General features: G+C 42.1%; 1 protein-coding gene across 1 annotated transcript in view; it reads right to left on the bottom strand.

Moving 5' to 3' along the window:
• Window positions 1-16,764: 16,764 nt before the first annotated feature.
• SPEF2 (sperm flagellar 2) overlaps window positions 16,765-19,624 on the bottom strand; it is a 175,147-nt gene continuing 172,287 nt past the window's right edge. Inside the window, 1 exon segment of the mRNA XM_057540876.1 lies at window positions 16,765-16,854. Within this exon segment, the coding sequence (XP_057396859.1) occupies window positions 16,765-16,854 (90 nt within the window).

The raw sequence follows: 19,624 nt of genomic DNA, 5'->3' as shown, positions 1-19,624 counted from the left end.
TAAGGGATTGACTATGATGCAAAGTAAGAATTCATTATTAATGCTAGCAGACAGTCATCACCACCATCATTGCTAATACGTGCTGAGCACCTTGTTTTATCTCATTTAATTGTTACAACCTTAGTTAGTAGGGGACTGAGACTTTGAGATGTTAAATAACTTCCCAGGACCACACTGCTATTTTAAGGAGAATGCAGATCTGTATGATTCCAAACCCATCCTCTTAAGTGCTATACTAATCTGTCCCAAAGAACACAATTTAGAGATGATGTTTATACCTTGGAATGAGCCAAACTCTAAAAGTTAGTCTGGACCTAGAAAGACTCTCTCAAAAGCATCCCAGTAAGAGAAAACTGAATTCTATCTTGGAGAAACAGACTCCATAAGCTACTTTGACTCCAATGCTAGATGGTCCTCTTATATTGAACACATACACACTTCAGTCGTCCCTCTGCTGCATTCCCATTGCCTCCTAAGTGCTCATGGTAATGAGGAGTAATGATCTGTTTATTGGTCAGTGTCCTTCACTAAGTGGGGAGTTTCTGAAAAAAAGCTTGATGCCTTGTCCATTTCTATAGCACTATCATAGTACCTGGTGCACAATTGGTACTCAATAGGTATTGAGAAAATGAATGCATGGGTGAATATTTGTAGTTTTTTTGTCAAGTAGGAGTCACAGAATCATAACCATATGGAACTTCATTAGAGGTCTTCTAGTGATAGTTTAATTCCTCATGAAAAGTTCACTGAGTAAAGAGAGTTAAGCTAATTCCTTCATGCAGAGTTTAGGCTCATTTTCTTTCGTTGAGGTCAGTAAACATCAAGAGTTGCTACTGACTGGTTTTCAGAGGAGCCTTCACATATACGAAGAACATAACATAAATTATGTGCACACCTCAAATCCTTTATGTTTTTATTGCCTTGTCATCTCCCAGCCCGTTAGCTCTCTGAATGGTTTTCCAATGTCTCTCCAAATTCTTCTGCTCCTGCTTAGTTTAAGATCACAGAATGGGATTTGGGATGTCAGCAAATGCCCATCAGCACTGACTCTTGAGAGTCCTACCGTATTTGTTATAATCTGAAAAAAATACCCCTGCACCTTCCATGAGGGCAAATGCATATGTTGATATTATTTCAATGAAACAAGTAGAAAATAACAATTTTTCAGTTTTTCCAGGGACAAGGTAGCTTTTTATATAAAATTTTTAAATATGAAAATAAATGGATTGACTTTGAGTTTAAAAAGAAAATTGTTAATCAACCTGTTTCAATATGCCCTCTCATTCATATTTCAATTAATGAAAGCAAGACATAGTCTTAAACACGTTTTTGCTCCTCTTTCTTCCTCTTCAGTCCCTTCCCTCTTTTTTTGCAGATAACACAATTGCAGATAAGACAACTGGCTGAGGTCTGATTGGCTACAACTATTCCCATCTTGTTATCTTGCTATGATTACTATGAGTTACTCTGCGAGTGACTATGTCAAAGAAGCAATATCTCAACCATTGCAGGCAACATCTTGATTTACCAACAGGTTTGCTGAACAACAACAAAAAGTGTTCAGGTAGGAAACTTCAGAGAGATTAGGTTTTCCTGTTTATGTAGTTTAGAAAACAGTTCTATCTTGACACATCAGCTTTTATTTTTGTGATGTACCAGAAGTTGATTTGGGTTGGGCCACTTTGAAGTAGTAGTACGCTATGAGACTGAGTTCAAATGTGTAGGGTTTGATCTTGTTTTCTAGGCAAGAAGAACAATAAAAATCTTGAGCCAATTTTGAATTGAAATGAAAAGGATTCCCCACATTTCTCTTCTGCTTCGTTTTTGAAGTCCAGTTAATCCTAAACCCTTTATTTCTGTAGACCCTTTACCTTTTGAGCTGTTAACCAGCATCTGTTCTAAGTCAGCACTTTGGGCCAGAACCATGTTGATATCAAGTTTTGCTTACGGATACAAATTGTTCTTGAACGAACTGCGGGAACAAAGAGTTTGTTTAATCTGACACTCTGCTTGTGGTTTATAGGTGTTAGAAACATTTTCCCCAATAAGGGAACACCCAAAATACATGTAATTAGCACTTTGGTAATTATATAATAAAAATGGATGGATGGATGATTTATCTGGGTAATTCTAGAACTTACAAACACTAGACCCTCCAAAAGCTTAATCTAGTACCATTTTGAGTTGTATTTCCATGTGTCCTAAATAAAGAATATTTTATGTGCAGCAGTGTTCAGGATCCAAAAAGTGATATTTGGGCAGTGTCTCACATGATACTAAAAAACAAAAACAAAAACAAAAAACAAAGAAACAACTCTGCCAGATAATTTGTTCAAGTCCTGCAAACAGCTTTTTAATTCTGGGATTAAATAAATTCATTCAGCTATGAGTCATCATTCTAGTAAGATGAATTAAACTGGTCACTTAAGAGGAAGTAAGAGTTGACTAAAGGAGCAATTTGGTTCTTAAGGATAATTCTTAATGAATCATTAAGAACACACAAGGAGAAAAAAGAGGAATAGAGAAAAGATGTCACCATCTGAATAGCAGAGTAGAATAGACTTTTATAGTAGAATTTTCTGTCATTTTGCTTCTGTCTAATTGAAGAGGCAATTTCATAATCATTTTAATTCATGTGCCCTCTCCGTAAGTGTTTCAGAGAAACCTTATATAATTGGAAAGAGGTCAGCCAGTGTTTGTAAGTGATTTGCAATCGTACAACCCATTCCCATCAAAGTAGGTCAGGCCAGTGTTCTGCTAAGCACAATGCTACTTGTGTAAGAAGTAGCTCTGCTCTCACAATAAAAATCTGTGTAACATTTGAAAACAAGGAGGAATAAAGTTAGGGTTACATAGCTCTTCTTCCAAAGTGATGCAGTATGAGTTGCAATCCATTCAATGGAATTGGGTAGAATGACCCAGCCAGTCAGGCTTCAAGCCAAGAAGGAAACAGATAGACAACAATGGTAACAGTAAAAATTACCTTTAAAGGAAAATATCTTTAGTGTGGCACCAAATACTTCAGAATGTTGGTCAATTAGGTAAGCTAGAAGGATGTTTAATTAGGTAGTATCAATAAATAAAATACTTCCTAGGTCAATACATTTAAAACAAACAAACCAAAAACCTAAGATGGTATAATTAAGAGAACAACTTATTTTACAAGTACTTATAATTGCTTTAGAACCAAAAACATTCGTATGTGAATTTGGTATTATTTATTGCAATGCACCAAATCTAGATGACATTAATTCCAATTTCAGAGATGTTAACTTGTGGGAAAAAAGCTAATTTATGAAAACTGTCCTTTGATCAAGAAGCACTTTTGTCACCCTAGTTCCTGTAAATGTTTGTCCTTAATATTTATAAACAATAGAATTGTACTGCTTGGAGAATGTCATATTGCTTATTCTTGTCCTTAATTCAGAAAGGAAACCCTAGTAAATCATACAAATTACTATGTACCATGCAATGAAGTTATAAGACAGGGGGCACTCAAGTTGTAAAACGCATGGCTTGTACGTGCTAAATCTTATGTCTTATCATGGGTTGTCCCTCCCGATCCACGGATCACCCTAGGTTCCCCTGCAGTACTCTTCAGCTGCATTTCCAGGAACCAGCAACAGGTGTAGAACTCTGAATTCCCAATTGACTTTAATATTCTTAAGGTGCTGGGGAAAAGTCAGAGTGGGACTTTATCTCCCTGGTGTCTTCTTAACCTATCGAGGCTAATACTTTGTTGGGGATGGGGGGCCCTCGATACTTACTGCACAGGGGCAGTGTAATATTTGGCTGGAAGGGAAAGTTATGATGGATCAGCGGCTATGGTTCTTCCAATTGCCGTGGTGATGGCTCCCATTATCTTATTCAGACAGGCTTGGGGACTCTTTTTCTACTAGATGTTTCCCACAGATGGAGGGAGGGACACAAAGTTATTTGCCAAGGAAGACTAAATGTTTACATCTGGTAGGTGTCTGAAGCCCTCAGAACATCAACTTTTACAGACTCACCTTAGCAAACCACGAGTAAACAGTATGCTGCCCATCAGCACTATTGTGAGAAAAGTTAATGCAGGTGACAAGAAAAATGAGACAAGGAAGACTATCTTTGTCCTAAACTTTGACTAGAAATGTCCTTTATGTAGGAAACTTCTCAGAAAAAGAAGGAAGCAGATAGCAGATGTTTTGGATGTCTGGATGTCTAGATGTCTTAGTTCTTTTGAATTCGCCATATAAATAAACATTTTGGGTGATAATAACTGAACGTATTAGATTACATGTTTGTTTAGGTCTAACAATTTTGTCATTGAAGTCAAATTAAAATCTGCTCTGCATTTTGGAAGGAGAAAGAACTAGAAACCTGGTTCCATTTCTGAAATAGTTAAAGCATTGCCCTGGATTATAAAACCAGAACAGTGGCTTGGAAGCAATCTTTGATATTATCTGAAAATCTTCAAAACAAAATGCAAGTGTGGCCATATTTTTTTCTAGCTGATCTGCCGTATGTGTATCTTAGGTGTCTGTCTGATTGCAGTCAGATGTGGGTAAGTGGTGGGGAGGAAAAAATAATGTTTCTTAACTCTGAGGATAAAAAGACTCGAAATTAGGTGCACCTCACATACTTCGGTAACCTGCCCCACATTCTGCACCGTGATATGGGATAGATACTGCTAATTTGGTGTTTATTTCTTTGGGGGAGAACAAGCTTTGAAAAGAGCGCTGTTATGGACAGGTGACAACTTCTGTGCTATATGAAGAGGAATGGATGATACTACTCAATGAAGACTTCAAGGGGATTTAATCAGTTATGGAGACTAGCCTTAGGAGCAACTGATTTTGGGAATCTCAAATCATGTCCTCTCTGGTCATTATTGAGATATCAAACTTCACTATCTGTTTTTTTTTTTTTCTGCTGAAAGCAACCAAAATGGGAGGTACCATGTAAGCACCAATGAGCTAAGAAAAGCTTCTTGAACATTCATACCAAAGCCATTTTAAAGCAATTAAGAGAGGAAGACCATGTTCTAAGTACATCAAAGTCTCCTGTTTTAGCTTGAAACGTTATGTATAGTTTGTTCCCTCTGGGCTAGAGCCTCAGAATGGAATTGCTGGGTTGATGACTTCAAATATTTTTAATTTTAATAAATGTTGTCAGATCACTTTCCAAAAAGGAAGTACTAATTCATGTTCTACCAGGATGTATTAGAGTCAATACAGTGTTCTAAATACTTGCTATTCAATGCGTGATCCAGGGACCAGCAGCCTTGGCATCACCTTGGAGCCTGTTAGAAGTGCAGAATCTTAGCCCTACTCAAGATGGACTCAATCAGAATCTGCATTTTAATAAGATCCCTGGGTGATTCATACATGCATTACCATTTGAAAATCACTGTTTTAAATCACTTGCAATCTGTGTTAAACTGAGAAGGGTTGTATCGATCAAATATCTTCTCCAGAAGGATAATTAAGAAATTAGTAAAGGTAGTTGACTCTTGGGTGGTACATTGTGGGACTGGCAGAGAGAACGGATATGGGAACTGGCTTTTGACCATATATTCTTATAAGCTTTGAACTTTTCCATGAGCATGCATTATCTATTAAAAAAAATTAAGAGCAACTTGCTGCAAATATAGAGATTACTTTCTACCCACAAATCTCCAGGGAGATGGCAGCCCAGGGGTTCCACGTGTTCTCCTCACACACGTCTCCTGACTTTGTCATGTTAGTGTACTCCAGGTTAAGCAGCATGGTGGAAAAGGAGAACTTTCCAAGCCACACAACTTCCTTTTTGAGGATATGAAAATGTAATGATGTCAATGGGATTTTAATCTGACAAGGGACGCTTTGACAGGGCAGACAGAGTGAGTCATTGGTCATGGGGCACCTTTGAACATTTTCTGTAACATACCCATAGTTTGAACTGTGATTATCATTCCCCTGTTCATTTTGCAATACTATACGATTTCCCAGAACCAGAAAATTGCATTTAAAATGTTACGACTGATTCAACTTCTTGTAATACAAGAGTTCTTGAGTTTCTTGTAAGTCAGAGAGCTGGCAAGCCATTTTGGAACATCTCAGTTTCAGAGTCCACACTGGATCTGCTGACACCAAGACGGGGGACAAGTTTCATGGAGTAAGGGAGGCAGCTCTACCTCTGGAGGATAGAAATGGAGCAACTTCACCGCCCTCTCGCTTCCTGGAAATCTTCCTAGGGCAAGAATCCCCTTCTCCCTCAGTGATCCACTGTATATAGTACAACTTATTCTTAGGAAACGTTTCATACAGGCTAAATTGAAAACATATGGAAGTTTTATACAGGCTCTGAAGGTTAAAGTACATGAATCTTTTAAATCTAGTTTCTCCAGATGTTGCCACCTTACAGGTCTAAATAGTTTGATAAGAACAATAATTCAAACTTCTCTGGGCCTTGAACCCACCTACTCTCTCAGGACCACCAGCCTCCTGAAAAAGGTTGCCCAAGTATTCTGGGGAATCTTTGGGAGGGTAGAGGCAGTTTTTACATGTGCTCTCAAACCAACGAGGTGGGCCACCAAAAATCTGCCGTTTCTTTCTTTTCCCTGACTTTGGCCCCTTCCTCTGAGCACCACCCCTCCTGTCAGGGATTTTCTTTTCCTTTTCTGCAGAGTATCTTCTTTCTCCTAGTGGGCATCTGTCTCCAGCTGCATCTGGGACACCGGAGCCTTAGCGTATGTGGGGAGTGGAAGGGATCGAGGCTGCAGGGCTTTCTCCTGGAGAGGAGCAAAGAACTTAGTCTTCTTTTGGTGTCATTCTCTTTTAGAAGCACCGTGTCCCAGGGTTCTTGTGAAACAGCCCTTGTAGCATTTACTTACAGTACCCTCTGTCTTGAGTTCACGGCCATTTCACTGTTATTGAATCTACCTGCTCTAGCTCCTTCTATGCTCAAGGTACATTTTATCTCAGGATTTTATCTTCTGCCAATGGGCTTCTGAGTCTCATAAACCCCAAGTTTATGTTAGGGTTCCTGCTACACCCCCAGCAGAAACTCTAGGTTCATGAGAAATAATGGTTTATTGCCTGGACCTTTCTGGGCTCTGGGACCTAAATAAGAGGGTTCCATGGCCAAACAGTTACCACCTACTCAGTTCTTGAGGAGCCTCCCTGGGCAGGGGGCCAGCCGGCTGCTCAGTCACGGGCTTCATGGTGGGGATGTTTGGTGTCGGTGGGTGGGTGGGAGTACCGGGATGGAGGTGGGGAACCAGAGGATGGGAGGAGCACAGCGGGAGTGCCTTCGCCCACAGAGCCCCTAGAATAAGTATCAAGCTTTTCAAAAGATACATTTTATTTTCATAAAATATTATTTTATTTCCCCAAAGGGTGAAAGTGGTGTGATGGTGGCAATGAAAGGGGACAGGGTGATGGGGTAGCCATGGAGAAAACATCTCCTGACCGTGCTCTTCTGTCTCTGGGAATTTCTGCTAAAAGAAGGGGGCGCCTTACGAAGTGAGTCTGCAGCCAATTTGGGGAGCGATCCACCAGCTGTGGTTTCCAGAACAACAGTGTGGTCACAATTGATACATGCGTTGTTAATAATCACTACCTCCGTGGTCTTGCCTGTTCCTAGACATAGGGGGAGGGGTGGCGACAGGAAGCCGTGCTGGCTCTTCCATTTCAATTTAGTCTTGCAGGTGAAATTGAGAGTTTGGTAAGAGGCGCATGGCTAAACAATCCCTAATCCAGGGAATGTGTGGGCAAATGCCTGGGCAGATGGTGGGCGGCTTTGTGTCCTCCTTCTCGGATCTGCCCTAGTTCACCACCTCCAGGTTTCTTCGAGGCTCAGCCTTATCTGTCTCACGCATAGCTCTCTTCTACCCTTCCGTGTCTAGCATAGACGGGAGATGCAGGCGAGAAGAAGACGGGCTGCAGAGAGGGTGGTACCTCTGATCTTGGTCTAGCCATGCACTCCTAGTCTCCCGGGAGGTCGAATGCCTGGCAGCCCAGGATTTGCAGAAGGATAGCTGGAGAACCGTGGCCACTGACTGCCTTCCTTCTTCAGATTATTTTTTCTTTTCGTCCACATGGTTGGAGTGTCCAGTTGTGCTGGATGGGACCACGTCAAGGCTGCTGTGCACGGTTGGGCAGTTTGTGCACTGTGAAAACGCAACCAGCTGAGAGGAGAGTGAGGGTGAGCTCTGTTAGCCTTGAACTAGATCTGCCGTGGGCTGCCATGGTGCCACATCAGGCCGCAGGGCGGGGTGTCTCCCAGACGGTGCCTGGTGCCGAACGAGCTAGTGGTGGCCGTGGCTCAGGGTGTACTTGAAGCTGTGAAACGCAGGGCTTGGCAGCAGCCTCTACTCTTGCTACCACGACCAGCCCTCTGACTTGCTTGGAGTGAGCCCCTCTGGGAAACCTGACCGCGGAAAACTGATAGGAATACACGCAAGGCCCACGAACGTAATCGTCTGGCTTAGACAGAGTTGACCCACACAACGTTTTAAACTATTTGAACTAGTTGTCAATATTTACAATTTAAGAGATTTTGCATGAGGTTCAGAATTTCTGGCTTCCCACGGCACTGCCAGGTAATATTTGGTCGCAGCCAATTAGTGTGTGACAGTCCTCGCCATGCCCTGTGGCCTCTCCAGCATGGAGGATGAGTGCTAATTGCTGTTTGTCACAGCACTTGTGCTCTGTTTTCTGGTAGTAGACTAAAGAGAAGTGAAATCTATCCTGTGCTGTCTTTGAAAAGTGGGAAAATTAAAGATAGACTAAGAAGCCATTACAAAAATACCCTGACCTGCTCTGTATTTTTTAAATACCTGCCAAGTCCTTCTAGCACGGCTCCTCTGCAGTCGAGGGCTTAGCTTGGGAGGTGTGTTCTGGGGCCTCATCTGTCCCTCTGACCTCAGGTGTTTTTGTCAGGACAGAGGGTTTAGACCCTTCCTGCTGAACTGGGGGGCTAGATCACACGCGGTCAGGTTGAAGGTCAGAGAGAGAGCTACCGTGATAAGACATATGGAATCTGAAGGAGGAGGGGGGGACGAAGGACAGAGAAATTGGGAACACAGACATACCACAAAAAATACCTGACATACCACACAAAAGTCAGGTATGTAAGTCAATGGCAGCAGATTGCATAAGGCAAGGCCCCTGGTGGCAAATTTCTATCAGTAAGGAGGCATTGCTCAAAGGGCAGAGGGCTGAATCCTTAGCTGAAGGAACTATTGGGAATTTTACACACGTGGTTATACCTTGGGATGCCTCTACCTGATGCCCACATGACAGAGAAGCAGCGCGGTCCAAGGGTCAAGGGCAAAGACCCTGGAAACAGATTGCTTCCCCCCCAGGTAGGAATCCTAGCCTCTTACCAGCTGTGCAAGTTAAGTGAGCTCCTTACCCCCTTCACGCCTTAGCTTCCTCTGCTTTATAATGAGGATAGGTATATACCTACATTCCAAGGCTGCCTATAGATGAGAATTAAATGAGTTAATTCTTAGAAAGTGCTTAGAAGAGTGGCTGGCACTTGTCAAATACCCAAGAAGTATTTATTACTACCAGCTTGTTATCTCTCCCGCCTCCCCTAGGAAAACGCAATATTTAGAAACATGGTTATCAGCTTGGAGGAAGTTGTCCTCTGAAAGAAATAAGTGCAGCATATTTTTAGAGTTGCTCCATTCAGAAAGAAGTTGTAAAGTTCTCCTGGAGCACGAGAAGCTAAGAGATGTCTTCCATCCAGGGCACTCTTCCTGCGGACCCTTTTGCAAGGAGCATGGTGGCAAAAGCTCTCCTTGATTTATAGGAGAATTACCGTGAAAGGGGCTCAAAAGGGGGTGACATTGGTGGGAGAAGGCTCAGCTCTCACCCTTGGGAGTCCATGGCGCAGTCTGCCCCATGCAGAACACAAGGATGTTGTGGTTTCAGCCTGGTTTGTGGGGCGCATAACAAGGTGAGGCTGCTTCAGACAGCGCTCAGTGTCGCTGTCTCCCTGCGGTTAGCCGTGAAGTGAGCAAAGACACAACAGTGTTTGTTTGGAGCTCAAGTGCTCGGAGTGCTGCTTTGAGCCCTGTGAGGCCCTTGTGGGGCTTTGAACTGTGGCCACAAGATGCTAGTGGCATCTCTTTCCAGATTTGTTTTGACACACGCTTGAAAACAACGTTTCCCTCTGTCCTTCTGCTAAGAATCTGACAGTGAATGTGCTAGTAGATTTGTTTAGCCCTGGCTCAACAGAATCTTTGGTGATGCCTTGAGTAACAGAGGGTGCTCTAAGTCTGTACCAGAGAACATGGCAGAGAAAACTTTGGAGGTGGAAGGAGCTATCCAACAGGCAGCGTAAATTTCTTACTAAGTCAAACGTGCCAGCTAAGTACAGCAGGAGACAGAATAAGTTGCAAAAGGTGTTGGAAGCAGAGTTAGGGCACCTTTTATTTAGAGAAAAAAAGGGTAGGAGCAGGGGAGGAGCCTGAGGGAGCCCAGACAGCGGGGGTTGCTGCACTGAGCTGTTCAGGGCTAGACTAGGCTCCCAGCGCTAAAAGGAGGTGATTATAATAGAATTCTTGGTTCTCATTAGCTTCGTGAGTCATTCAGCCTCTAGCAGATGTACCCTGATGTCACTCAGCCTCCCTCCTCCAGAGCTGCAGGGGGCCATTTGGGCAGGAGGAAAGTGACCCTCCTTGCACACACACAGACACAGACACAGACACACAGACACAGACACACACACATACACACACACAAATAATATTGAAAAGATTAAATCGGTTCTCTCCACAGATCTAGAATAAGGGACATATAAGGTTGTAGGAACATCTTTACTGTAAAAAGGTATTCTACACCTGCTAGAATTTCTGTTAAAAGGAGACATTCTTCTTCACTCATTAATCCATTTCGTATTTATTGAGTATCTAATAAGTACCAGAAGCCATGCTGAGGGAAGCTGTGTCAAGTTGAGTGTGAGAAAAAGATGATAAGCATAGAAAGGTAGAATCAGATTCTAAATAACATCCTAAGAGGTGTGGAATTTATTTGCTAACAAGGAGGCAGAGGGAAGGTTTTTAAACAAAAATGTGAGATGCTTAAGTAAAGATTCAGAAAGATTATTTTGTGAATAGTGTAGAGGCTGGATTGGGGTAGAACGATGGAGGCTTTCGGAGAAGATACAGAAAGTAGGGGGGTCAAATGAGGACCATTGCAAGAGTCTAGAAGAAGGATTTTGAAATAGGGTGATGAGTGGGCACTGAAAGGAAAGGAGAGATGTGAGAGATATTTGTAAGAAGTGATCAGTAAGATTGGGTGTGAAGGGGGGAAAAGGATGAAGAGACAAGGATACAGCCCCAGTTCTGAGAATAGGAGTCCAGGAGAACCACAGATGCTGCCATCAGTATAGCATGGGAGGTTGGGAGGAGGAGCTCTCCCAGGAGAACTTCAGAGATGGGCTGGGCCATGTAGTCATCTAGACAAATGCTTCGTCCACTGTCTGTATCTCCTCTACTCCTATTTAATCCTCCCTTAGACAGCCCCAGGTTGGCCTGGACAGGGTAACAGCTAAGTGGCTGGAGTACGGTAATGGACACCATGGGTAGGAATTCTAGTGCAAGGAAATAGGGGGTGCTCAAACAATGGGATGAGCCTCCTCAAAGTGCTTTAAAGAAAGGTGAGATCCACACGTGATGAAGACCACACTGAAAGGGCCCTTTGTGGAGATGGAAGTTGGGGTTGCAGAGCTGAGGAGCTGATTCAGTAGAGGTAAAACTACAGTCGGAGGAGGACAAAAGGGTAAAGTTCTAGGTTCCCTTCATGGTACCGCATGGTACCCTGCATCTGTCAGAATACTTCTGGCAACAGGGAGCTTGTAGCTTCTCATGGTCAGCTGAGATCTGCCACGCTGCAACATTCACCACTAGTGTTGGTTCATCCCTGGGGACCACAGAGAAGCTACTTCATCTGGACAGCTTTTCAAATAGTTGGAGATGGCTCCTTTGCCCCTTACATTGGAAGTTTCTCTACTTAAGGCTAAGACTATGGGGTTTTGAGTTTCCTCCTTTCTGAATATATATATCAGTTCCTCTGCATACATACACCGTGCATATATTCAAGTGTGTGGCCAGGAACTGCACACAGAATTGCCGGTGAGGTCTAACCAACACCGATCAGAGGAAAGTCAGCATCTCCCTTCCTACCAATGATGCTCTGAGCACACTGGGCTCTTCAGGGGACACTTCACACAGCAAATTAGATTCAATTCACTTTGACCAAAACCCTTCTGCTTTTATTTTTCAACATTGCTAAGTCATACTTCTTCCATCCTGGGATTATGCAATGGGTTATTTGTACTTCAAGTTGAGCAAACTAGGTAAGAGGATTGCTTTGGGTGTTCATATTGGGTTCCTAGTCTATGTCTATAATTTACCAGCTGTGTGACTTTGGGCAAGTTACATAATCTCTCTACTTGTCATTTTCATGATGCGTAAATGGCCATCTTAAGAGTACTTACTTCACAGAGTTATGAGACTAAATGAGATAATGCCTGTAAAGCACTCAGCACAGTGCCTGCCTCACAGTAGACCTTCAATAATATTAGCTATTATTACCTATTGTGACCTATTATTAATATCCTAACCTTGTTATTGAGTCCTATTTTTCTTATTAAGAATAATTTAATTCAAATTTCTTCCAACATTGTGCCAACCACAATTATAATTCACATGAATTCTATCTCTCTCTTTGAATTTCTTTGTTGATGTTTTGTATCACAGAAGTAAGAGAGACATAGTCAGTATTTTCTATAGCTAACAGCCCATTAAGGGAGAGGGAAAATAAATAATTCATGTCATGAATCTTCTGTGTTTGCAAACCTCACTCTGCTGGTTACAAATTCACTTGTCATTCAGTCCATATTTGTTTACCTTGTTCCCAAGGGTAGCGTGAAGATATCATGAATAACCCTGTAAAATGTCACATTGTTGTCCAGAGGAGAGCAACTAGGATAAGATTCAGATTCATCTCATAGACGCGAGAGCTGGAGAACATAGTCATATTTAGTGCCAAAAAGAGAGGAGATGGTGCAAATAGTGGGAGATGTTGAAGAGGGTGACAATTTGGTGTGTGAGTTGGATGAGGGTGGAGAGAAGGTGGGCATGGATGACGTGAACGTCCACTGAGGCCAATGTTATGTTGGCAGCAAATGATTCTGGAAGTAGCTGTTTCAAGCAGTCCATGCTGATACCTCCTTGACCTATGATTTAGAAGAGATAGTGGCCCGCTTTCGGGTTTTTCTCATGAATTAGTCTAAAATATCAGTCTTTGTTAAAGAGGAAGAAATGGATCTTTGAAATAAGTGGACATTGACAACCAGGCAAGAAGGAGGAGGAGACCTATTCAGGGGAAGAAAGAGAAGAAAACTTCATGGTAAAGTAGTGAACTTCCCCAGCTTCACTGCTCTCTCATTCATCTTAGGTGTGCCGGAACCCTAACCCTTTGCCTGTACCATGTGTTAATGGACATTTTGTTTCCTTGACCATCTTTACCCAGGTAATCCCTTCATTGAGACATCACTGGTGATATATTTATTTTAGAAGAAAATAGCATCAGCTTCCCTTTCTTTTCATAGGAAATACTATATTATTTTTTGACAGTTTTAAAATGAGTTCTGGGTGATCCCCGAATCTTGTAATCTAACATACACCAAAAGTGCAATGATGTACGTCAGAACCATTGCCTGGTAGAAAGGTTGGCTCAGCTGTTCATCATGTGACATGATGGCCTCTTGAGGGTTGGCTTTTCAAGAGTGGTATTTGGGTTGAATGCACAGAGTCCTGAAAGGGATAGCCTCCTTTGGGAGATTTAAAATCAGATGAACTCTTTTGTTTTAAATTAGATGAGGACTTGCAGGGGAGCACAGATGCTGCTACAGGAGAGGGCAGATGGTTCGAGGCTCCAGGAGTTTCCCAGGAGGGAGTGAGGACCCTTCCTGTCCCAGGGCTCTGAGACCAGGACAGCTACGCCACCATGTAAGTAGACAATACACGTGTACTAGATGGTAGAATTGGGTTATAAATTTTCTTTTAACACCATGACAATAGAATACAAAAACATATTTGAAAGATGAATTTAATAGGGTTATATGTAAATACCTGTACTTTAATATTTTTAAAAAGTGGCCTCTGTTAAGATAGGTGGAAATGTGGTTGAACTAAAGCACATGAAACAAAGGCTTAGAAGCTTTAGTTATTTGTAAGTTTAATATGTCATCACTTTCTTTTGGTTACCTCAGACTCCTCAAAATCTGCAGGTGTGGGTTCGTGTGTGTGTGTGTGTGTGTGTGTGTGTGTGTACTTATGCCCATACAAAATGGCTTTGACATCCTGGGCTGCATTAAGAGAGGTATCTTGATGGTGTATCCAGAGTCCGAGATCAGAGACTTCAGATCCGTCTCACAAAAGCTATAGCTGGAGGACATGGTAATGTGCAGGGCAAAAGCAGCCTCAGAATGATCTGAAGATGGTTGGGCGATCACTAGAATTATAAGACTTGGAAGGCTCTTGGGGAGAGGAGCTTCCAGTACATTCTTTCTTCTTCTGGCAGAATCCCAGGCAGTCTCTGCTTTCAGTGTGAAGTTCCACCCTTGCCTGCTCCAGAACCTGCAGTGCGAGAGCTCCATTTACATCTCTAGGTCATGTTCCACCACCAGATCTGCTCCATCCTGATGGTGACTGGAGACTGACATGGTGGCAAATACCCACCAGGGAGACCTTTGTATGGGTTGCTCTCCTACAGTTCAGATGAGACAATGGGCCTCAGGAGGGAAATTCTGCAATTTCCTTCGTTAACTACACTGTGCAAGAACATTATTACAGCAAGAAATTACAAGGAAATATAAGGCATTATTACAGAGCCATTGTCTCCGCTTTTAATTTTTTTCTAGTGCAATGTAATGTTGCCTTGTCTTCTTCAGTCCTTAATAAAATGTGGGTTGGTTGGCTGCCTGTGTTCTTATCATGATATCTTATTTATTTGAATCCTATTTTCAGATGTTCCTCAGCTCCCTTCTCTAGAATAACTAGAACTACGAGTGAATCCACTAAATTGAAACTGTGAAATCTCTGGCTGGGTTTCTTCTCCACCTCCTAAGCTTCTGCATCCCATCCGCCATCATCTTGAGGACAAGGGTTCTGGGAATGGAACCCACAGGAAGCACATTTAGGCAATGTGTCACTCTCAAGAAATAGAATATAATTCTCACTGACAATTGATATTGTCTTTGGATGGCTCATTTTTTTGGGATCAATCAAAATGTGATACCTCTACACGTTTTGCACAAACGTATTATAATGCAACTTAAAGCTGGCTATGATTTTAGTCTTAGGTTCAGGAGCATAGCAATAAAGAAAATACACAAAATCCCTTACTTCATGGAACTTACAACCTAGTGGAGTGACAGACAAACAAAAGAGTAAACATGCATTTGTCAGATGTTGATAAGTGCAATGGAAAAAAAAATTAAAGTGGGCATGAGAGGTATGGGGATGGTGGGTTATTTCTATGTTGTATTATGTGTTGAGGGAAGGCCTTGCTGACAAAGTGTCATTTGAACAGAGGCCTGAAGGAAGTCAGGGGACAAGCCATGCAGATATTTGGGACCAGGCAGAGAGAAAAGCAAGTGCAAAGGCCCTGAGGCAGGCATGTGTCTGTTGCGTTCCAGGGTCAACAAGGTACAATTGTTGCTTAAGCAGAGTGGGCTGGGGGAGAATATCGGGAAATGAGATCAGACAGGCAGCGAGGGGTAAAATCAAGGTGAGGACTTGGACCAGACTCTACACGAGATGGGACTCCAATAGAGGGTTGGAGCATAGGGGTGACGTGAAGGCTTCCTCTCTTTGGCTTGGATATGCTGAGTTTGTGATGATGATAAGCCATTCCTGTGGTAATCAAGTGGACAGTAAGAGAGAAGTTTGGATTTGGGGGGAAGACGGGAATAGAAACTTCAGCTTTGGCCCCATAAAGTCCTGGAAATGGATGAGTCATCCAGGAATTGACTGTGGACAGAGAAGGCTGAGTGCTGGGACCCTCCAACTCTTAGAGGCTGAGTAGAAGAGGAGGGTCCAGCAAAGGTCCACAGAAGGAGCAGCCGGAGAGGAGACCCAGAGGGGGTTTCACAGAGGCCCAGCCACTGAAAATACATCAGTGCTCACTTAAAAATGCAACGAAAACAACAAAAACAAAATCACTTTCTTCAGATAAGTATCACTGAATTTGAGTCACTAATTTATACAAGTGCTATAATTGTACCTCTATGTATACAAGAAACATATTCTATTAATAAAGAATTATGAATAGATAATAGGATCATGACTACACCAGCAGCTGATAACACAGCTTTCTCCTTGGCTAGTGAGATACACCTTGGAATTTTACGGAGCAAGAACGACAAACTGCATGAAGCCACGCTGCCCTGACGTGGAGCTTTGGGGGAATTTTCACTGTACCTGCCTAATGTAGATACTCCTCACAGGGACTGTTCATGACTTAATGTGTATGTTTATATTTGAACATATTGTTCTGGTGCCTTTTATTTTCAGAATCACTTCAAAATGCACTCCTCCTTACTTTGGATTTTTGCTTGGAAATTTAAAGTTTATTACAGAATATTCTCCGAGTTAAGGAAGACTCCCTTTTCCGTGCCCCTCATAGCCTGGTAGGGGTCATTACTACACTTATGATGACAATGTATACAACAAACACCATGTTTACATTTGATGTTTGGAAGATTCATGCCCCTCTCTTGTCTTCATTTCTTTTCCTCTGTGAGTCTTGAAGGAGACCTCTCTTCATCACTTCCTTGTATACGCTCACTCCTTTGGAGAATTATTTTAACATCCTAAGAGAAGAGATTCAAAGAGAAGTCACAAATATTAATAAATGAGTTAGAATTAAAGATCACCTAATATGTGGCAGTGATTAAACAGTAAGTTGTTTTTATTTTTTCCTTTGAGAAAATTGTTCTCTATTTAGCTTGAATCCTGCCTTGCAACTTACTAGTTGTGCCCTTGGAAAGATAGCAAAGATCTTGGAGATTCCATTTCCTCATCTAATAATATCTAATAACAGAGTTGTCATATCAGATTAAATAACATTTGTAAAAGCAGAGTTTGTCAGTAATGGGCAAGGCAAGACATTATTTCCCTATCAATCAATAACAAACACTATCCACCTTCTATTAAAGGAAAAGTCTAATGCCAAATTAATCATGTCTACAGATTTGTAGAATTTTAGAACAGCAGATTATTTTGAGGGTGGGGGGACTATCTCATTTCTGTTTTTGTTTTTGTTTTTTTTAATGTTAGAGATTGATCTGTTTTTTGTCCACTTAAAATACCCAGCTATGTTACATTTTAAATCACAGATGTTTTCAAAATAAATTTAAGACATTATCACAATGTAGAAGGGGTACAAGCACGTGTGAAAAATGTAGAATTATATTTATGCAGTTTCTAGTTTTTTGTTTTTTTTTTAGGAAAGTGCTTTAAGGATATGTTTCTTTTCTTCAGAGCTGAGTTCCAAAGGTTTCTTTCTTTTTTTTTTTAAATAAATTTATTTAATTATTTATTTTTGGCTGCGCCGGGTCCCCGCTGCTTTGAGCGGGCCCTCTCCAGCTGCGGCGAGCCGGGGCCACTCCTCCCTGTGGTGCGTGGGTTTCTCACTGTCGTGGCCTCTCCCGCCGCGGAGCACAGGCTCCAGGCACGCGGGATTCAGCAGCTGTGGTGCGCAGGCTTCAGTACTTGTGGTTCACGGGCTCCAGAGCGCAGCCCCAGCAGCCGTGGCGCACGGGCCCAGCTGCTCCGCGGCACGTGGGATCCTCCGGGGCCAGGGATCGAACCCGCGTCCCCTGCACTGGCTGGCGGACTCCCAACCACTGCGCCGCCAGGGAAACCCCAGAGGTTTCTATTTGACCATAGTCATTTTACTCATGAAACCATGAGTTAGTTCAGTGTCTGAACGGACCCCTGCAGAGGGACGAACACATCCCTGAATCAATCACTGCCAGGAACCATAGTGAATCATTTTCTTGAAAGAGCTTGTTCTTTGAAAATACAGATCTCCTATAGCCAAAAGTCAATCTTAGGTGAGCTAAGTGAAAAAGAACAGCTGCTCGCCCTTGACCATTCTGGTCCTACCCTCCACAGCTCTTACTAACATGTCTTCTTTGCATAGCATATTGTTTGTAAATGGCTAATGCTGACTAGGGACTGTTAACTTGGGGATTGAGGAATGAGCTGCCCTGTGATTACTTGACACTCCAGAGCAAGGGGGAAAATTATAAACTGTAGTATTTAAATCAGATTGGCTAGACTTATAGCTGAAATCAGGGGCCATAGTTTTCAGTAGCAGTTAGCGGAGAAAAGCCTGAGAGAGTCTGGAAATGTTTGACATGGGTGCCTTGAAAACACAAAGCGCCGAAGCAGCCATCATGTTTTGTTATAAACATAAAGGAGATGGTTGGAGTATATCTTAAAGTCAGATACCTTGAAGACTGTGTCCCTTCCAGTTACATTTACATTTATAAGTATTTTGCCCTCACGTAATTGGGTCCTGACTCATTCGTTTCTAAGAAATTCTCCTGTGACATTATGATTTTAACATGAAAAGATTTATTTTTATCTCCTAGTGACTGGAACCCTTAATTTTAAGGCTGTATGCTCGATGTACAGGCTTGTTAAAAGAAATCTACATTTATTCAGCATATGTTTGCATCACAAGAAACTGCACTGGCTGGATTAGTATAGAAAATCCAATGTCCACTTATACTTGTAAATCTATTTATCAGAGGAAATTAATTGACTTTCCTCACTAACCACCCACTGACAGTGTCCTCATTGATCTTGTTACATTTAACCAAAGCATTTTCTTAACAATTTAGGAACGTTCCTTGAAAATAACCTCTCTGTAAAAGATCTATGAAACTAAAGTTAAATAAGTGACTTTAGATTAAATAACTATAGAATCCAACACAAAATCTGGATCTTCTGCATAGGAATTGACCACATGGGGCTTCCTGGGACTTTGGTTTGGACCCTCTGTCATCATGGCACTGCACCAGTGAAAGCCTCCTTTCTTTCCAAAGAGCAGACACTGAATTCAGGAGTTGAAATGCCAGCTTTTTAGTTCATCCATGTATAATTTTGCACGGCTCAGAATAATTCCTGTGAGCTGCAACCACCGGCAGACCAGCAGTAATAATTACAGTGATAATAATTACTATGTACTGAGTGCTTTCTATCTACCAAGCACGGAGCTAAGCAGTTTATATGGATTAAGCCATTTCATCCATACAAGGACCCTGTGAGGTATGTTTGATAATTAAGCCTATTTTACAGATGGGGAAACCAAGGCACTATGAGGTCACTTGCCCAAGGTCACACAGTTCTTAAGTGTGAACCCAATCAGCATGGTTCTTGACTCTGATCTCCTAACCACAAAGCCAGGCCACCCACCAGCAGGAGCAAAAAATACAACATATCAAAATAATTACGCACACTCGCTTTTTTTTTCACATGTATTTAAAATGCGTGCTGCTTCCAAACATGAACCTTGTAAACACAGAGCTGTTAGGCGACAACCTTCACTTCCCACTGTTTATAGCAGCAAAC

This window comes from Balaenoptera acutorostrata, chromosome 2 (genome assembly GCF_949987535.1).
Source record: "Balaenoptera acutorostrata chromosome 2, mBalAcu1.1, whole genome shotgun sequence".
Taxonomy (NCBI): Eukaryota; Metazoa; Chordata; class Mammalia; order Artiodactyla; family Balaenopteridae; genus Balaenoptera; species Balaenoptera acutorostrata.
Note: the sequence above shows the minus strand (reverse complement) of the source record. Positions and strands in the feature narration are given on the sequence as shown.